General features: G+C 41.0%; 1 protein-coding gene across 6 annotated transcripts in view; it reads right to left on the reverse strand.

Moving 5' to 3' along the window:
* Nucleotides 1-18,120, reverse strand: part of FARP2 (FERM, ARH/RhoGEF and pleckstrin domain protein 2) — a 73,249-nt gene that overhangs the window by 40,518 nt on the left and 14,611 nt on the right. For all 6 annotated transcript variants that reach the window (XR_011002743.1, XR_011002742.1, XM_068201220.1 and 3 more), the window contains exons 3-7: nucleotides 13,033-13,137; nucleotides 11,583-11,625; nucleotides 7,983-8,061; nucleotides 6,172-6,269; nucleotides 4,049-4,163 (exon numbers count right to left, since the gene is read on the reverse strand). Coding sequence is in view for 4 of the 6 variants with exons in the window: in XM_068201220.1 (XP_068057321.1) it covers nucleotides 4,049-4,163; nucleotides 6,172-6,269; nucleotides 7,983-8,061; nucleotides 11,583-11,625; nucleotides 13,033-13,137 (440 nt within the window). In the remaining 2 variants the exon portion in view is untranslated. The remainder of the gene's footprint in view (nucleotides 1-4,048; nucleotides 4,164-6,171; nucleotides 6,270-7,982; nucleotides 8,062-11,582; nucleotides 11,626-13,032; nucleotides 13,138-18,120) is intronic.

Consider the following 18,120-nt stretch of genomic DNA (forward strand, 5'->3'; position numbering starts at 1 on the left):
GGGAGCAGAGCCAGGCAGCTCTGATTGTACCACAGACAGGTACCAAGAGGGCAGCGACAGAAACTGCCCTCAGATGCTGCCTGCAGGCTTAGCTACACAGCCCAGCCCCAAAACAATCTGCTCTAATTTTGTTCAGCCATTAAGCAGATAAATCTACTTAATCTTCCCCAGGTCAATAAATGACACACTAATATCAGTATTTCCAGCAAAAACTGCTGTCAGTGCAATAGGTGTTAGTGCAGAGCTTCCTTACAACCATCCAGCTAGACAAATAGTGGTTGTGATACAATATTCCCGTGGCAATGGACTCAAAATAAATGCTGTCAAGTGCTAAGTGATTGACAGAGCATTTAAACCCAGTGATTAATAAAGAACTTTAAAGATGAAGTGTCAAGTTAGAGTTTTTCTAATTTACACGCAATTTAAAGAATTTAAATTCATGGACAACTAAGCTAACAAGTTGTGAAAGGAACTGAGGGATAACAGTAAATGTAAATATAAATCTATTAAATCTTCTACTTCTTTCCTGATTTAAGTATGCACAGACAAAGAAACCACAGACATGTGAACACAGGCAAAATGTCTCATGTTGAATCCTGCACTCACCTCACAGCAAGTATTCTACTACTTACAGGAAGGCAGAAAACATTGTATTTTGGGTGTCTGGGTGTCAGGAATTAATTGCACCAGCACCAATACACCATCTACAAAATATACCTCTTTTATTTTTAATCAACTATAGAAATAAAATAGGCTAATTCAGGCTCTTGCTGAAGCAATAACTAATGTGCTACACCAAAAATATAACTCATCGTGTTTACCATTGCTACATTTGCAAAGTATAGAAACCATATTCCTATTCTTTTTGAAAGGAAAGAAATTTGTATTTCCAAATGTAAAAGAAAAAAATATTTTTAATAGAAAATAAGCATTCAATTGCCATCTTTCCAATTACAACATTCTCCATTTACAGAATGGATTGGATGCACAGGTTCTGTTTTCTTGAGGGTGATGACATTCTCCCGCTTCTAATAGCTACAGTGAAGCAATTAAAAAAAAAAAAAAAAAAAAGGAAAATGGGCAGAAAGAAAGTGCCACAGAAACAATCTGGAGGAGATGAGCCATCCTGCCAGAAATGGGTTTCTCTTCCTGGACACGTGGTTTGTACAAGAAATCTTTCAGGAGCAATCATCAGTGGAAGAATCACAGAATCCCAGGATGGTTTGGGTGGGAAGGGACCTTAAAGATCATCCAGTCCCCCATGCCTGCCTTGGGCAGGAGCACCTTCCACTATCCCAGGCTGCTCCAAGCCCCATCCAACCTGGCCTCAAAAATATTAGCCTGCTAAAGGTAACTGGGGGAATAATAAGGTAAATTAAAGGAAATAAAAAATTGAAATAAATGAATAAAGTAAAAATATGACACACCAGGATAATATGAAAGAGAAGCATTTTTGTCTGTCCAACTGCACTGTGCAGTATCACCAGGAAAAAGCCAAATGCCCAAGTCCCTGCTCCTGCCTGCTCCTTGGAACAGAAATGAGCAAAAATGTGTCTACACTGAGAAAACTCAGAATCCCCCTCAACTGCTGAAGATGGGAAAGTGTGGTCAATATTCCCTGAGTAAGGGAAGAAGGAGGGGATGTATGTGCTAGTTTGGGCTGGGGTTGAAATTTCTATTTGAGTTTGAGATTTGTATTTGAGCTGGGAACATGTTGATAACCCAGGGGTGTTTTCCTTATTGCCCAGCAAAGCTCACCCAGAGCCAAGGGCTTTTCTGCTCCACACACAGCTTCACCAGGGAGGGGCTGGGAGAGAGGGCACCGCCAGGACAGCTGATCCCAACTGACCCCAAGGATATTCCATCCCATATGGCCTCGTGCTCAGCATATAAAGCTGAGGGAAGCAGGAGGAAGGGAGGACATTTGGAGTGATGGGGCTTGTTTTCCCAAGTCACTGTTACCTGTGATGGGATCCTGCTTTCCTGAGGATGGCTGAACACCTGCCTGCCAGTGGGAAGTAAGCAATGAATTCCTGGTTTTGCTCTGCTTGTGTGTGTGGCTTTTGCGTCACCTATTTAAGCTGCCAGTATCTCAAGCTGTGAATTTTCCCACTTTCACCCTTCCAAATCTCTCCCCCAACCCACCAAGGGGGAGCCAGCAGCAGCATGGGGCTGAGCTGGGGTTAAACCATAGAAGCCATAGGTAATTTTAAAACTGCAGTGCTTGCTAAATGACATCTCTCTAACAAAAATGGTTCCAAAGGCACAGGGAAAATTTGAAATGTGCCCTCAAGGTGCCCAGGTATCTCTAACATTCAAAGGTAACCTTTTCTAATTTCATGCCTCAGCTGTTAATCTGAACATGGCTTGCATGTACACTTCTGCCTTAAAAAAAGATTTATAATAATTTTAATAATATGGCTGTATTAAATGCCATTCTTATTAAACTAATTTTGAAAAGTACATTTATGAAGCAAGGAATCTTTACCTATTAACCTTCCTGACAAGGCAAAAATACAAACTTTCCTTATTGTAACCAATGATTAGAAGTAACTTGTTTGAAAAAAAAGCTCAAATCTGTTAAACAGAACTGCCAGTCCCTGACTCAGAAGACAGTCACGCCTTTCCATCAAGGGAAGCAAACCAGGAAAATTCCCCACAAGCAGAAGCAGCTCAACAGAATCCTGGTATGTAACACTGGGCTGCTCTGTCTATGCTCTGGGGGTACTTAGATCTAAAAATCCCACGTTTCACCTCAAATTTGAGAGCCATCAGCTTACCCTGCATGGTGTCATCAAAACCTTGCATGACCCATTTGTAGCTTCAGACTCCACAGCACCTTGCAGTAGTATCACAACGTCACTACAAGTTCTGTGAAAAGCATGTTCCCCTTCATAATTTGCTTTGAAATTACTAATTTTTTTCAGCACTTTTCTTCAGACAAGAGAAAATAATGAAATGAATGATTTCCCTATTCCAGCAACTTTCTCCCACTGTGAAGAATCCTAGCATATATTTTAATTTACTTCAAAATTACTTTAAATTACTTAAAAACATGTCTTTTTTTTCTTCACCATTTCCACAAGCACCTCAAAGGTTCAAAGTCAGAAAAAAGTAACCACCAGATTTCATGAAGAATCAACAAAACTGAAATTTCATCATTAGCAATAATTTCAGTACAAGTTAAAATGACTGATCATAAACAGCAAATAGCTAATTACTGAAATTCTCAGGAACTAATTTTCCAATATTATAGGATGGGTCTTTAAACATACATGCTGCTCTGAAAAACCTTTGTTCTGTCTTAAAAGAAAATCAGTCAGCAACAATCCACGAGTTCACCCACAGAGAGCAAAGAAAAATCTAAGTTTGGATTAAAACACAGAACCATGCACAATAAAATGTATTTATGTGGACATTCACAATTTTTAGAAGAACTTCAGATTGCTAAATCCTAATATGCAAGGCGTCAAAAATTCCAGAAAAATAAGTTCCTGCAGTTCCTGACTCCATGTTGGAACTAATTTTATATTTGTGACAGAGTTTCTTTGTCACCAATAATCTTATTTCAAAAATACCCAGCTGTAAGATAAGGTATTGCATTAATTCTGATGGAAGTTATTTCTTCCCCACTCCTTCCATCCTTCTCCATCTCCCTCATGTTTAATGTGTAGCAAAAGAATACGATGCAATTGATTTCTAAATATTTAGACAAAAACAAGAGCTCTGCATATGCTGGCAAAACTGAGCTCAGACTTTGTAGAATGGAAATTCTGAAGAATTATTTTGCCTATACCCATTATTACATGTAAGCTTTCTTTGGGACATTATTAAAGGCACACTGCAAAAATCACTTGAGAAAAACTGCTGCCCAACAACCCCATCTTGACTATGTAACTATTGCTGCCAAACTTTCTTGCTCAAGGTAAGTGGTGTTTAATTTACACACTCTTAATGTCATCCTGTCATGCAGCTGCTCAACTTCCCCCAGGCAAGTCCACCTGCTGCCCAGGGGTTACCTCAGTGGTTTACATTAATCCTCACTTACACATGCTTCCTGTGGAACTCCAGGATCTTTCCTTCAAGTTTTTCCTGGTTTGGCAAATACTGGTTTGTTTTAAGGTGTTCTCGATCTTCTGATTCATCAAAATCCCCTATTTCAGCTACAACAGAAAACAAAACAATGTTAGGGTAAGAAGAAACAATGGAAAAGGAACAATGAGAGAAAATATTTGGTAAGGAATTAGAGAGACCACAAAAGCCTTTAAGTGCTTCAAATTTGTGCATGGTATTTTGTATCCAGCTTCATTTTACCAAACACACATTTACCCCAAGCCGACTTCCTGGGGATTACAGCAGTATTTGAACATTGTCTGGAAAATTTAGACTTCTTAAGAGTGCAAGATGTGAGACTTGTAGAAGATCTGTGAGGTGGTCTGAACATTTTCTCCTTACAGGTACCTTATACCAAATAGTATATTTCAATTTATTTTTTACTATATATATGTAGAACAGTAATAGACAAGGCTACTCGGGAAGATGGCAAGTTACATCTGGAATTTTGGTCTCCCCTTCACATATCCATGTCTTTCAGATGCAATGCTGTGAGTTTAGGAAGATTTACAGAAGAAAAAAGCTTTAAGAAAAAAGCTGTGAAGTGCAGAACAGCTTCCACCTGATACAACACGAAACGATCAGAAGTCTTTGGCTCAGAATACAAAAGTACAAGGCAGGGAGAACATGTGGCAAATGCATATAAAATTACAAGTTGAATAAGTAAGTTTTAAGAATTTACTTTTTCTGATAAAAAAATACAAAGTTGCAACATTAAATTCAAAACTAAAAGGTTTTAAAAGATAAAAGTACATATGTTGTCCTAAAATCTTCCCAAAAACTAAGTTGTGAAGCTCATTTCTGTGAAGGATGCCAAAAATATAAGCAAATTCAAAAATTAGACAAATACAAAGGCAACCAAACAGATGCAGAGTCAGTCTGTGGTGCTGTGTGTGCAGTGATTATGGGATGGATGCAGCAAAGGAAGAGTTGCCATATGCGTGCTCTGTGTCTGAGGGCATCTGCCATCAGCTACTGTCAGAGAAAGGAATGGCATTGTTCTTAACAAGAACCCAGCAAATCCTGTTTAAAGTCTAGCCAGCACATGAAAGAAGGAGTAAAAAATACTGAAGGGCACTCTTGTAAAATAACTTCTGTTGAAAATAAACCTGTTGTTTCTCAAAGCCCACTTTCCAGGAGAGCAGAATCAGGCTAAGCAAGGCCTGATGATGAGATTCTCTCCTAAGCTCCACAGTGCTGGAAAATCATGAGCAGGTTTTAATGGGGTCACTCACTGATGGCACACACACAAGACAGATTTGCTCTTCCAATAAAATCACCACAAGTAATACTATTATAACTGTATTATTATATTGCATTGCAGAATTAGACAACCAATAACTACTCAGCAGTGCCCACGTGAAGAAGCAGTATTGATCAGCTTTTGCTTCTAGCCAGCAAAGAGCCACCAAAGGCCCTGCCCCGCGTGCAGGTCAGGTTGCAGACCTGTGAACACTTCAGTTGCTGCTCCAGCAATTTGGTGTCTGAACTCACTCAAGGTTTCCAACCTCCTCGTCTCTAAGGCCACATTTTAGGTCTTTAAGCATGTACAGACTGAGCCAGCAGCAGCATGGAGTGCTTCCAAATGAATTGCTTCCCATTTCCATTTTCAGTCCCAGCAAGGAGGAAAGCTGCTGACAGCCCCACTGCAGAACCTGTTCCAGCATGGTTCTTAGCTGCATTTCAGCCCAGTTCCTGTACAGCCATCTCCTCCCAGGCACAGGGCAAGTGAGAAGTGAAGCCAAGGGAGCACCTAGACAGGTGGGAACAGCTGTCTGGAAGATGTGGAGTGCTGGAAACAGAGCTTGCAGAGCCAGGGAAACAGCAAGGTGCTGATTTTGTACTGCCCCTCTGAAGCCAAATTTACCTCATACATAAGCACCAGCTGTTCCTCCCCACACCAGCCCTGCTGACCATCCCAGGGTTGAAAACCAACATATTTACAGTGTGTGGAGAAGGACATACTGTGAGACAGAGACTTCTTTTAGTTACCAAAAGCTTCTATGTGTGATTTAGCACTGGCACCATCAGCAGTGCCAGCCCAGCTGGGACACTCACACTGCAGAAGGTGGGAGACCAGCAGAGCAGCCGTGTTGTCACTGCAGGTGAGTCTCTCCTCTGCCAGGTCCCTCTTGATTTGCAATGCAAACAGGTACCTGCAGGAGAGGTACAAGGGCTGGAGTTACACAGACCATCCTGACACATGAAAGGACAACAGAACAACTGAGCAGGAGCTTATAAAGGCAGCATCTCCTGATCCTTCTGCTCTCCAAAGAATAATACAACAGCCTGGCTACCAAGGAGTGTCAAACCAAACCAAAATAACCTGTGACTGCTCCGGTGCAATTTATCAGTACAAAAGGCTCACAGGAACAAGGAGGCAGAAGGAAAACCATGTTTTAAGCAGGCTTCATCTGTGCAGTAACAGCAGCTGTCATTTTTAGCTGGAAAGAAAGAACACTTCAAGTGATCTTATCTATTAGAAAAAAAAAATGGAAGAACATCACTGATTCCAGTATTTTGTTAGGAAAACTGATAAGCATTTCTCTTAGCACTCAACTAATCTACTCAGCAGCTATATTTTCCAAAGCTATATTAGCAGCCCACGAAGACGGTAAGAAGTTCAATTTACTCTTCTTATACTGCTATATTAGTTCAACTAACATATTTCCCATACAGTTGTTAAAGAGGAATATTTCTGTTTAACAGTTTTGTATGCTGTTCCTTTTACTTGGAAGGAGATACAGTAAGGACTCCAGTAAACGGGCAACAACTCACTACTATAAACCTTCAAACTGACAGACTGATCCTTTTTCTTTACTCAATTACACTCTAAGAGATAGCAATAAGATTTTTTAAAGAAGAGTTTATTTTAAAACTTTATTCCCGAAGTAAAATATACTAAAAGTTATACATTTTGAATGATAGGGGTTTAAGTTTTTAAGTACTGTAAGTATGTATTAAAGGTTTCTCAAAAAGTATGTTCTGCTTTCTGTATGTCTGATGAGCTCTCAGTTTTTTAGTACACTCACAATAAAGAATATAGTATCATTAATAGCATCATTGACTACCCAAATGCTCTAAGTGCAGCCCATAAATACTCAATAAATAGGCAAAATACAGTTCCTGCTCTAAAAAGCTGTATTCCTGATGAATTTCCTATATGAAACAGCAGTAAATATAAGAAAACTTGGTGCAAAGGAAATATTTAGATAGCATTTCTCCTTACAAGAGACAATCACAACAGTTGTCATGCTGGTTTGTTCTTAAATACATCTGAAGGATAATAAGGAATCTACGAGGAATTCCAATTAAAAGTAGTGAAACTGTGAAAAGCACTAAATGAGCTCTTTAAACACCAACATCTGGGTAATGTCCTTGTTAGAGGCAGACTTCAAACCAGGTCCCCAGGTGATAGCAGGTGGGTCGGGCTGCTTAACTGACCACAGGTCCATTAGCAATCCACAAAAATAACCTATGGTGAGCACGGTTAAAACTGTGAACAGTAAAGCGTGTTTGCAAGTGCAAAGTATGTTTGGAAGTTTAAATCACTTATTAAAACATGTACTGATTATTTTATATATATATTTTTTATAGACAGTGTTTATAAACGTCTGTATTTTCTGTATACTCTGACTCCCTTGACCACATGATGCTGGAAAGCCCTAACCTGTGATGCTTTCTGTTTTGAAAAGTAATTTTTCTGATAACATTCATCTGCCAACACATGTCTGCTGAACTGTAACATTCACTGTAAGTGCTCTTTCACTCATCTTCCACCTCAGTCTTGCCTGGAAGCAGCTGTGCTGCCTTCCTACTCTATTAATTCAGTACATAAAGCATGTCCAATAGTTCTAAAAATACTTTACCTGGTATATTCCTCTTGCAGCTGGCCTGGGTCAGGAGGGAAAAACTTTACAGCCAGACGAAGCATTGTAGTCTTTGGTCCTAGAAGAAGAGTTGGTCATTTCACAAAAGCACCCGGTGTTCTTCATAAACACATGCATATTCTGTTTGCCAGCAGGCAGAGAAGCAACACAGAGAAATGCTACCAGATTTCAAATCCCAGCTAACCACAGCAGGCTCTGGTGTAGATTAGTGTCAAGTGAGATAAAGCAGCTGTTTCCCAGAGGAACCTGGATACTACTGACAAGGTGAGTCTGCAGGCTGAATGCTGGAAAAACAGTTTCATGCAATGTGAAATCCGTACTACTCCAAAGCAGCTGCTTGGCTGCATAAAAGACCAGAGGTGACCCAGGGACAGGGTCCCAGAAGGAGAGCAGAAGGGAGACACATCCCACAGGCTCCCAACACCCACCCCTACCATCAGGACTGATGCCAGCAGACCCTGCTGGCACCCCATGCAGATAAAAGGGTGTTTGCAGCCTGCTCCCAGCATGCCTGGTAATACACATTTCCTCCCATTTCCAGAAAACTAATTTAATTTTCAAAATTAAAGAGAACCCTTGGTCACTATTGGGAACAGTCCATAATGCTCTAAATTAACAATTCCAGCATCACAACTCAGCCTGTGGAACCACAATCCCTGTTTCCCCTGGATTTCTGAAGGAATTACTATAGGGTACAACAGTCTCTCACCACACCAGGACTGGGCAGCGCTGTTTTCCCATTGTTTTTCCTGCCTGAAAGCAAATGAGGCCAAGTATTCCAGAGGCAGGCAAAGCACTGGCCAGGCTGTGCTTCCAGGAGCCTGCTGAGCATCCACCTGATGTCCACAGGCACCCTCTGGACCAGAGCCAGGCAGTGCCCCCAGGCACTCCCCGTGCCACTGCTGTTTCAAAGTAAACTTACCCCAATTAAAAATAAATCAAACTTGTTGGAGCACAAGCAGCCTGCTTTAATTTATTTTAAGCACCAGGATCTCTCAAAGCTTAACCAAGTCCAGTTTAACCCCATCAGCCCCAAAGTACACTGATTTCTTCTTCTGGAATATCTGATTCCCACAGGGCAAACATTCCTTCACTCATCCTCTCGTTTGCTAATAAGATAATAACAAACTTTGCTTTTTGACAAGTAGCTGGGAGAACTCACAGACTATCACAGCTGTGACAAGAGCAGCTCCCAGCCTCCAATTCCAGAATTACCAAAGCTTTGGTGAACAACAACAACAAAAACCACTAAAATCCTTATCCTAATTACAGTATAGTACCTAGAAATGAAAGGAGGCTGGAAATAACACCCTATAATGACACAGAAAGCCCACATTTGGCAGAGACTAAGGATTCTACAGTTCTAGACATAGACCAAGTGAGGAAAATAAATAGTTTTAATGATTCCAGCTAAAAGACCAAAACTTTACATCAAATTTCTGAAAATACTCTGAGCCTCTGGAAGACCTTCACAAGGTTTAGAACAGTCCTGCACATTACTGATGTCAATCAAGTGGAAGTGTCAATGTGGGAGCAATTTTGGAAGTGTTTCAAGCATCACTTACATCAAATGATAATAAATATAAAAAAATTAAAAATATAATATTTGCCTCTGTAGCACAACCCTCCTCTTTTTGTTTAGCCAGTCGTGCCTTTCCTCTATGAATAAGTTCCACTCAAATTAGGGAAAGAAACACTTGCCCAGTCTTAACCAAGATGCAGAATTTATTTTAAGTAGCCAAGTCTGAGCAAAAGAAAGAAACAAAAAGGATGTGAGGAAAAATTATCCAGGCAGGAATGGTGAATACAACGCTGTATTATATAAAATAGCAGCACCTCAGAGAAGGTACCCAAATGTCAACCTGATACTGTGTGTCTGTTAGGCTGAGAATTTGGATCCAAACTCCTTCCCATCTGGAGTGATTCACTAGTAAAACTGACTGCATTCATTTGAAATTAATTAAAAAACTCCAAACCTTATCACACAAGTCAAAGTTCAACGGATGTCACAAAGCCAAAACTAACTGGGAGCAATCCAAGAACTTCTGCTTTTAGAGAAGATGTCAAAGACTCAGAAGTGCCTATCTACAGGTAAACAGCAATCACCAGCAACATCAACCAACAAATTTGAGCAAGAACACCTTAAAGCCCATAACATCTGTGTTCCCCTGCTGCTGGACTAAAAGTTAAACTTCAAAATCATTATATTCTACAGAAAAAAAAAAAACACAAAAAAAACCCCAATCAAACAAAATCCTCAATATATAGGAAAATAGGACATTTCAGTCAATTTAAAATTGATTTCAGAACACGAACATTTGCCAGACAACTGACTGGTATCTCTTACAGAATAATATTAACAAAAAAATAAACCTTTCAGTTTCACTGGCACCACAACATGGGTGGCAGACTGTAAAGCAGCCATAAATCTTAGTACATCCCCATGATTTTAGACCATTTTAGAACAATATTTGTATCATCAGGGAACACTGTCTGTGGTCTAAGGTCAAGTTTCCACAATTTATATAGTATAGGAAAGGATACAGAAGGAGAAACCAAGCAACACTGCAGACCTATGATGCACCAGATCTTTTGACTGGGACATAATTCCTTCAAGCCAGGAGGATATAAAAAGACAGCACTCCCAACATCTTTTTGGCAGGGAAAATAGAGTGAAGATATCCTGTACTCTCCCAAAGGAGCCTTATTTTATAGATGATTTGGCTCTTCTGCTTAAAAAACAGTGTCAACAAAAGTCAAAAATCATGACCTTTAAGTTAGAAAATGAGCTAGAACTGATGATTTCGTATTTTCTGGTAATCAATTTTAGACAGAAGAGTAGCTAAAAACCACTTCCCAGTACTCATTTTCAACATATTTTAATCAAGATTTGGAAAGGAGTAGGAATCCACCACACCCTCCTGATCTTGTTCCTCCACAAAGCCTCTACAATCAGAATCACAAAACAAATTGCTTAACTGTGTACTACAGAGGAAAAACAAAAAGCTGCATCTAATCTTTCAACATCTGAAGAACCAACCAGCAACCTGCATTCTTCAACTGTTTTGGGCCTTTAAAGTGCCTCTCACATTAACACTTTTTAGGTGGTATAGAGACAAGATCACACTTCACAGCCAAGGCAGAGGCTCTGACACTGCAGCCAGCACCCAGGTGGGAGATCCCCACCTCTGCTCCTCCAGGGCAGCTGCTCCTGAGCATGTGGAAAGAGCTGCCATGGGAATCAGCCAAAATGTTCCTTTTTCTTCCCACGGTATGACAACACAACTTCCAAAAGCTAACACAGCAAGTGTTGTATTTCACTTCAATATAACACCAGCTGAGCCAACCTATCCAGATATTTATCAGAGAAAGAACCCTACCAGCAGGAAGTTTCCATTCCACCCACCACACAGTACCTATTAAAATGTCAGGTTAGCATGCCCCAGCAGGAATCACTATCACCCCTGCCATGTGTATTTTACAGGGAAGCATAACCAGTAAATCAAGTAGTAATTGTGAAAGCAACCCACATAAAGAAGATGCAAATTAAGGAAAACTTCCTTTTTTAAAACTACTTACTCCGTACTTGTTTAATAACAGGTTTCATAGGTTCCAGCCAAATCTGAAATTGAAGAGAAAAAAATTATAAACTTACATTCTTATTTAATATAATATGAAAACATCAAAAGTAAATTCAAATTAAGCAGTAATTTCTGAGTAGCATTTCTTCCTCAATGCAGTAATTCCTTTGCTCTATTGTGTACTTATCTATTTGAATTGACATTTCTCATGCATCAATACAAAAGCTACTGATCTGTGCATAAAGCTCATCTGGACAGAAGAAGAGTCAAGTCAGCAAAAGCAGAGCCCCAGTGCCAAGAGGGCAGGAGTCATGACAAAACCCACAGTCTGACAGGAGCCAGGCTGCAGAATTACAGAAAATCTGCAGAACATGAAAAGGTCCAATGGCTTTTTCTCTTTTGTGCTATTTCTGTCACTCTTACCTACCTACTTAAGGCTCTTTACTCAACATTAACTTCCCACCTTTTTTTTTTTTTTTTTGGCAAGCACATTTTAAAAGAAAGACTATTGTTCTAGTAAAAGGAGCATCCATAAAGGTAATGCAAAATAGTCTGGAAGCTCAACCTTTTATTTTCTCCACTCTTCCAAACAGAAAATTGTTACAAGACAATTACATTTGGCCCTTACTAGTTACTGCTCTGTTTGTGAGACAGCTGAGGATTTTAAGAACCTTATTAGCTGCAGGAACAGTTTGGACACTGTGCACAAGCAACAGAAACTAAATAAGCTTTAGTGTATTTCCTCAGCTCAAGAGCAGCGTGGTTTAGTGCCACTAGCATTCCCTATGTTCTCAGTCATATTTTCATAAATCTAAAAAAAAATATAAAAAAAATTCAAAAAAACCAAAACAAATCAAAATGAAAGGAAAGTTTGGGGAACATTTTCCAGTTTAGAAGCCACACTGTCCTCTTTGCAAGGTAAAGGATAAGTGACTAGGAGGCTTAAAGGTGTCAGCATTGATCTAGATCAATGATTTAAAAAGCTTGCAGGCCTGTGTGCCTGCTGAGGGTTGTGTTGATTAGAAAGAGGTCTGTAATAGCTCTTCAGGAAAATTAATTGAAGACTGAATTAACTGAGGATAAATATGAACACTAACAAAATTACACACCATGATTTGATTTTAAAACTTCTCTGCAGAGGACACTTGGAGTTTATGTTTCTCCTTTCAGAGGAAAGGAGGATTTTATTCTGTCCCTGCAAGTGGGAATCAGCAGCTATTTAACTGCTTTATACAATTTCTGAGACTCAACAAGAAGCAGGATCTGATTCCTCCTTTCTTCAATAGCTCTTGTCATTCTGCTGAGTGAACCAGATTTACAAGAATCCAAGAGATAGTCCCACAGGAGACTACAGGAAACTGCAGCAGACTGAGAAATTTTTGTCACTCAAGGAACTGCATTCACCCAACCTTCTTATTATGCCAGATTTGTCAGGGAACTGTACGCACCCAATATGACTGGATATTCTGGAACTCAATTCCAAAGTAGTCTGATTCAATCAAATTCAGATGCTTGTAAACTTCTGTCAGTAACGTCTGGCCGTAACATTTTGACTAAGGAAGTAATAGAAAAAAGTTACAGTGAGATTAATAACAATAAACAAGAATAACTTTACAGCAAAAACAAATGGTATCTTTATAAACTGGAGAAAAATATCACGAAGATTTTTCACATTGAATATCTAATATACAAGACTCCATACAAAAATCCTTCACAGAAGCAGAGGACCTGAAGTTGAAAGGGGCCACTGGAGGTCACCTACACCCAGTCTCCTGCTCACAGCAGGGTCAGCAGAGAGCTGAGGAGACCAGCTGCGGGCTATTTGCGGCTCCCTCAATAAACCACACGTTTGTTTGTGTAGCTGAGTGCTGTGGCCTGGAGCAGGAGCTGCCAAATCTCTGCTCCACACAGACCCCTCGCTCCTTCCCACACCAGGAACCCCAGGCCACACACAGCCTTTGCACCAGCCAGGCTCGAAATGCCTGCGGACAGCGGGAACCCAACCAAACCTCCTCTCACCACGCTGGCTGGGGAATCCTTTCAATGAATCTCTCCTTCAAGAAACTCACTCGCTAACCCTTTCTGAGAGCCAAGTTAGGGGCAAAGCCACAAACATCAGCAGAAAGCAGCTACAGCAACACAGGAGAGAACAGGAGACTCCCACAGCACACCCAAACCAGCGACACTGGGGGCTGCTGGGTCAGTCACCCAGCTTGCTCTCAGCATCTCCCACTGCAGCAGGCGCCAGGAGAAAACCAGCATTTCTGAACCCACACATCAGCCCATCTGCACCACTCAGGAAAGAATCCAAACGGCTGTCACAGCCCGTTCCAGCAACACACAACACCTAGCAGGGTGCAGCAGGAGTTGCATGGCCACCAAGCTCCACCTTGGGTCACAAAGCAGTCCCCCAGCTGTGGTGACAGGGTGTGGCACCATTCTGGTTGACTGGGTTATCCAGCAAAGCACACTGGCAGCCAGCCAGTGGTTTTGATGCCACCACGGTTTTGTTCATTTTGAAAAGTCCAGTGATGAAAGACTCTATGACTTTCCCATCAAAGCAGGCAGAGCTCTGGAATGACTCTACACGCTCAGAGTAGTACCTACTTTAAAAGTATTAGGCATTGTAATAAATTATCACAGAATCACAGGATGATTTGGGTAGGAAGGGACCTTAAAACTCATCCTGTTCCAACCCCTGCCATGGGCAGGGGACATCTTCCAGTATCCCAGGTTGCTCCAAGTCATGTCCAACCTGGCCTTGGATGCTTCCAGGGATCCAGGGGCAGCCACAGCTTCTCTGGGCAGCCTGTGCCAGGGCCTCAGCACCTTCACAGGGAAGAATTTCTTCTCAACATTTCATCTAAATCTACCTTTCTTCATTTTAAAGCTAAATTAGTGATAGAATAATTCAATACAATGCAAATTAAAATATCTGAGAGCAAGAATGTGCTATTTTAGGCTTAAAAGATAAAAAACAAGGGGAACATTGGGGAAATTGTTTCACATGACTAAGATGCATAAAAATTTCAAAAGTAATTGCCTCTTACAGGAAAAAGATATAAACTGTCAATATTCTTAGAACTGTGCAAATGCCTCTATAACACTTTAAAAACCCCTAACATTTCATGGAGAAACAGTCTGACAGCCCTGCAGTGCTGCAAATCTGAAATAGCTTTGGTATCTGCAGTGGTGTGAGCAAAGCTGACTGAATCCAGCCCTATAACCTCAGAGAAAAGCACAGAAACAAGACAGAGAATGACATAAGATGGGTTTGTATCTCTCACTCAGGCTTTCACCAGCCATGGTACCTGTAAGAACAAGCACAGCTTCAGTCAGGTGAATTCAGCTAGTGCAAACACAAGTCATTCAAAAAGTTCCTTGGTATCACACTGGCTCGGGCCACTAATGCTGAAACTCCTAAATAAAACTGCAAGTCAGGAGAAATGAAGCAGTTCTCAGTGACTGCAGATGGTAGAGAGATGCCAGGCAGAGTGCTGACATGGTACATGAATATGAGTACTCATCTCTTTTTCTGAACAGGTCTCCTGATACCTAAAAAGGCATTTTCTTGGTAAGAATACAGTTGCACTTTTTTAGCCAAAAATCTGTGCTGCCAGAAGACTCTGTGGGTATGGGTGTTGGTTTTTAAATGGTGACAATGAAATAAGGAATGATAAGGTAATGGCAAGCCACATCTCCAGTAAAGTACATTCTTTCTCTGCTGTCTCCCTACATGTTTCCAATGCAGGTTACAGACTCTGCTACAGGACATATTTATGCCTGGAGAAATGAATTTTGGAAATCAAGTTTTTTAATTTTTCACTGAAACACATTTCTTGCTATTCCCAGAATTCACAGAATCACTGGGTTGGAAGAGATCTTAAAGACCACTAAGTACAACCCAGCACTAACATCTCAACTAAACCATGGCAGCCACTGCCACATCCAGGCTTTGTTAAACACATCCAGGGATGGTGACTCCATCACGTCCCTGGGCAGCCATTCCAGAACTTTATCACCCTTTCTGTATTTTCCTAATATCCAACCTAAATTTCCCTTGGCACAGCTTGAGACTGTGTCCTCTGGTTCTGTCAGTGCTGCCTAGAGAAAGAGACCAACCCCACCTGACTAAAGCCACCTTTCAGGGAGTTGTAGAGAGTGGTAAGGTCACTCCTGAGTCTCCTTTTCTCCAGGCTGAGCACCACCAGCTCCCTCAGTTGTTCCTCAAGCTCCCGAAGTCGCTCCTTAACGGACTATGCTATGGACTTGTGCATAAATCTTAAAAGAGTAACAAAAGAAAATATCCTCAAATATAGTAGGACCCTTGTTTTTCAAAGTCCATACCCACACATCTGTAATTGTACACCTCCTTTTCCCAGACCCCACAGGAGGGAACACTTTTCAGCCAGCAATGTTTTTGGGGAGGCAGCAATACCCTGACCAACCTCACGTGAAGAAAACAGGACACGCACCTCGCCTTTCCATGGACAAATCTACAAACCTTTAGAAGTCTCTGAACAGGACATGTCCTGCCACCCAGGTCTCTGATTTCTCACTTGTGAAACAAGAAACAATTCTGCTTCCAACCACCTTTTCTTAGAACTGATACACTTGGATTAACTCCTGAAAGATACCTGCTAACAATCAGACAAGTTTTACAGCCAAACCGTGTGCTGCACTGATCAAGGAATCTGTGTGCAGGGCTAGCTCCATACAGGCATTACAATTATCCCAACTGGATTCTAATACACAGCCTTCCTCCTTTTCAACTGAGCCAGGTCTCCTGGCTCCATCTAGTTCTGTGCCTGAAGGCAATCTAGCTGCCTTCATCTCTCCCAAAAAAAAAAGGCTTTGTGGCACAGATTCCTGGCACTTCTCCCCTTCCACTGTCAAGTCCACACTCCTTCAAGAGAAACTCCAGATGAAGAAATTTAGATGGTTGGAGCTGGAAGCGCTTGGCAACCGATTAAATTATAAAGGTACCATCCAAATGTTAGAAGTGTAAAATAATTTTGTTTGCGCTACCAACTGTAATTTTGGGTGTTATTTACAGTGAAAAGCTAAGAAAAACCCCAGTTTAAGCTCAGTATCGTTTTGCATCCTTCAAAGGATAAATGTCACATTTTGAAAGAACAGTATTAATTTTATTTTAAAATTAAAATGGGATTCAAAAGCTTGAGACAGAGCACAGTCTTTTATTATTATGCCTCAAATTCTTTGGGAAAACTCCTCCTAGAACTATTTGGTTCCTCAAGTTGTTTATTACATTTATAACAATCCTTTCCAAAGAGCTGAACATTTTGAAGTAGACAGAAATGAAAGTAACATAGTGGGCAGCTCCATGTCTTTGTTTAATTTGCATAAAAGCAGCACAAAGCAAAATATTTGAAGTAATTTCTTAATTACTGTAATTTTGACATCAGGGCAAGTAGCTGCATGAATGCATTTCATAAAGGTCCTGCTTTCAATACAAATCCACAACACGGCATACTTTCCATTCCAAACTTCTCAATTACTCTTTATTTTCTGCCAAGACAATGACTACTGATATTACTGAATTATTTCACATAAGGAAAAAGAAGAAAAAATTGGGTAAAAAACTAACTAGGCAGCTAACAACAGCTTTCCTCAGTGACCCTGCTCTAATGGTACTGTAGATAATTTTAACAAGTCATCATTATAAGTCTGGTTGGTAGCATAGATTCATTTCAAGTTGATTTCTATAGTGAGATCAAGCTTTAAAAGTTCCCTCAGCTGTGCAAGTGCCAGCAGGTACCCTGACAGCCAGTAATGACATGGAGAGCCCTGTGTGGCAAGAGAAACCCCAAACCAAACCCCAAAACCCTCTCAGCGCTAAGACAACATCAAACAGGAACAACCATTCCCAGCTGAAGGTTCTTGCCTCAAGGACATATCTCTATTTTTTACTTTATCAAAAGAATAAACATACTTAATGTTAGGAATGCTTTGGACAGAGGAATAAAATATAAATAATTGTTTTAAAGTAGTAACAGCAGTTATTTTTGTTTTATAGAACAATATAATCACAAGATGGTTTGGATGGGAAGGGACCTTAAAGATCATCTCATGCCACCCCCTGCCATGGGCAGGGACACCTTCCACTAGCCCAGGTTGCTCCAAGCCCTTTCCAACCTGGCCTGGAACAGTTCAGGGATGGGGCAGCCACAACTTCTCAGGACACCCTGTCCCAAGGCCTCCTCACCCTCATAAGGAATCATTTTTTCCCAAATTTCCATCCATCCCTGCCCTCTGTCCTGTCACTCCATGTCCCCAGTCCCTCTCAGCTCTCCTGGAGCCCCTTCAGGCACTGGAAGGGGCTCTGAACTCTCCCTGGAGCCTTCTCCTCTCCAGGTGAGCAGCCCCAGCTCTCCCAGCCTGGCTCCAGAGCAGAGGGGCTCCAGCCCTTGGAGCATCTCCGTGGCCTCCTCCAGCAGAGGAGGTCTTCGCTCCAGCAGATCCATGTCTTCCTGATGGGGTCTCACCAGAGCAGAGGAGGAGAATCAAGCCAAGTG

The sequence above is a fragment of the Anomalospiza imberbis genome, chromosome 10 (genome assembly GCF_031753505.1).
Source record: "Anomalospiza imberbis isolate Cuckoo-Finch-1a 21T00152 chromosome 10, ASM3175350v1, whole genome shotgun sequence".
NCBI lineage: Eukaryota > Metazoa > Chordata > Aves > Passeriformes > Viduidae > Anomalospiza > Anomalospiza imberbis.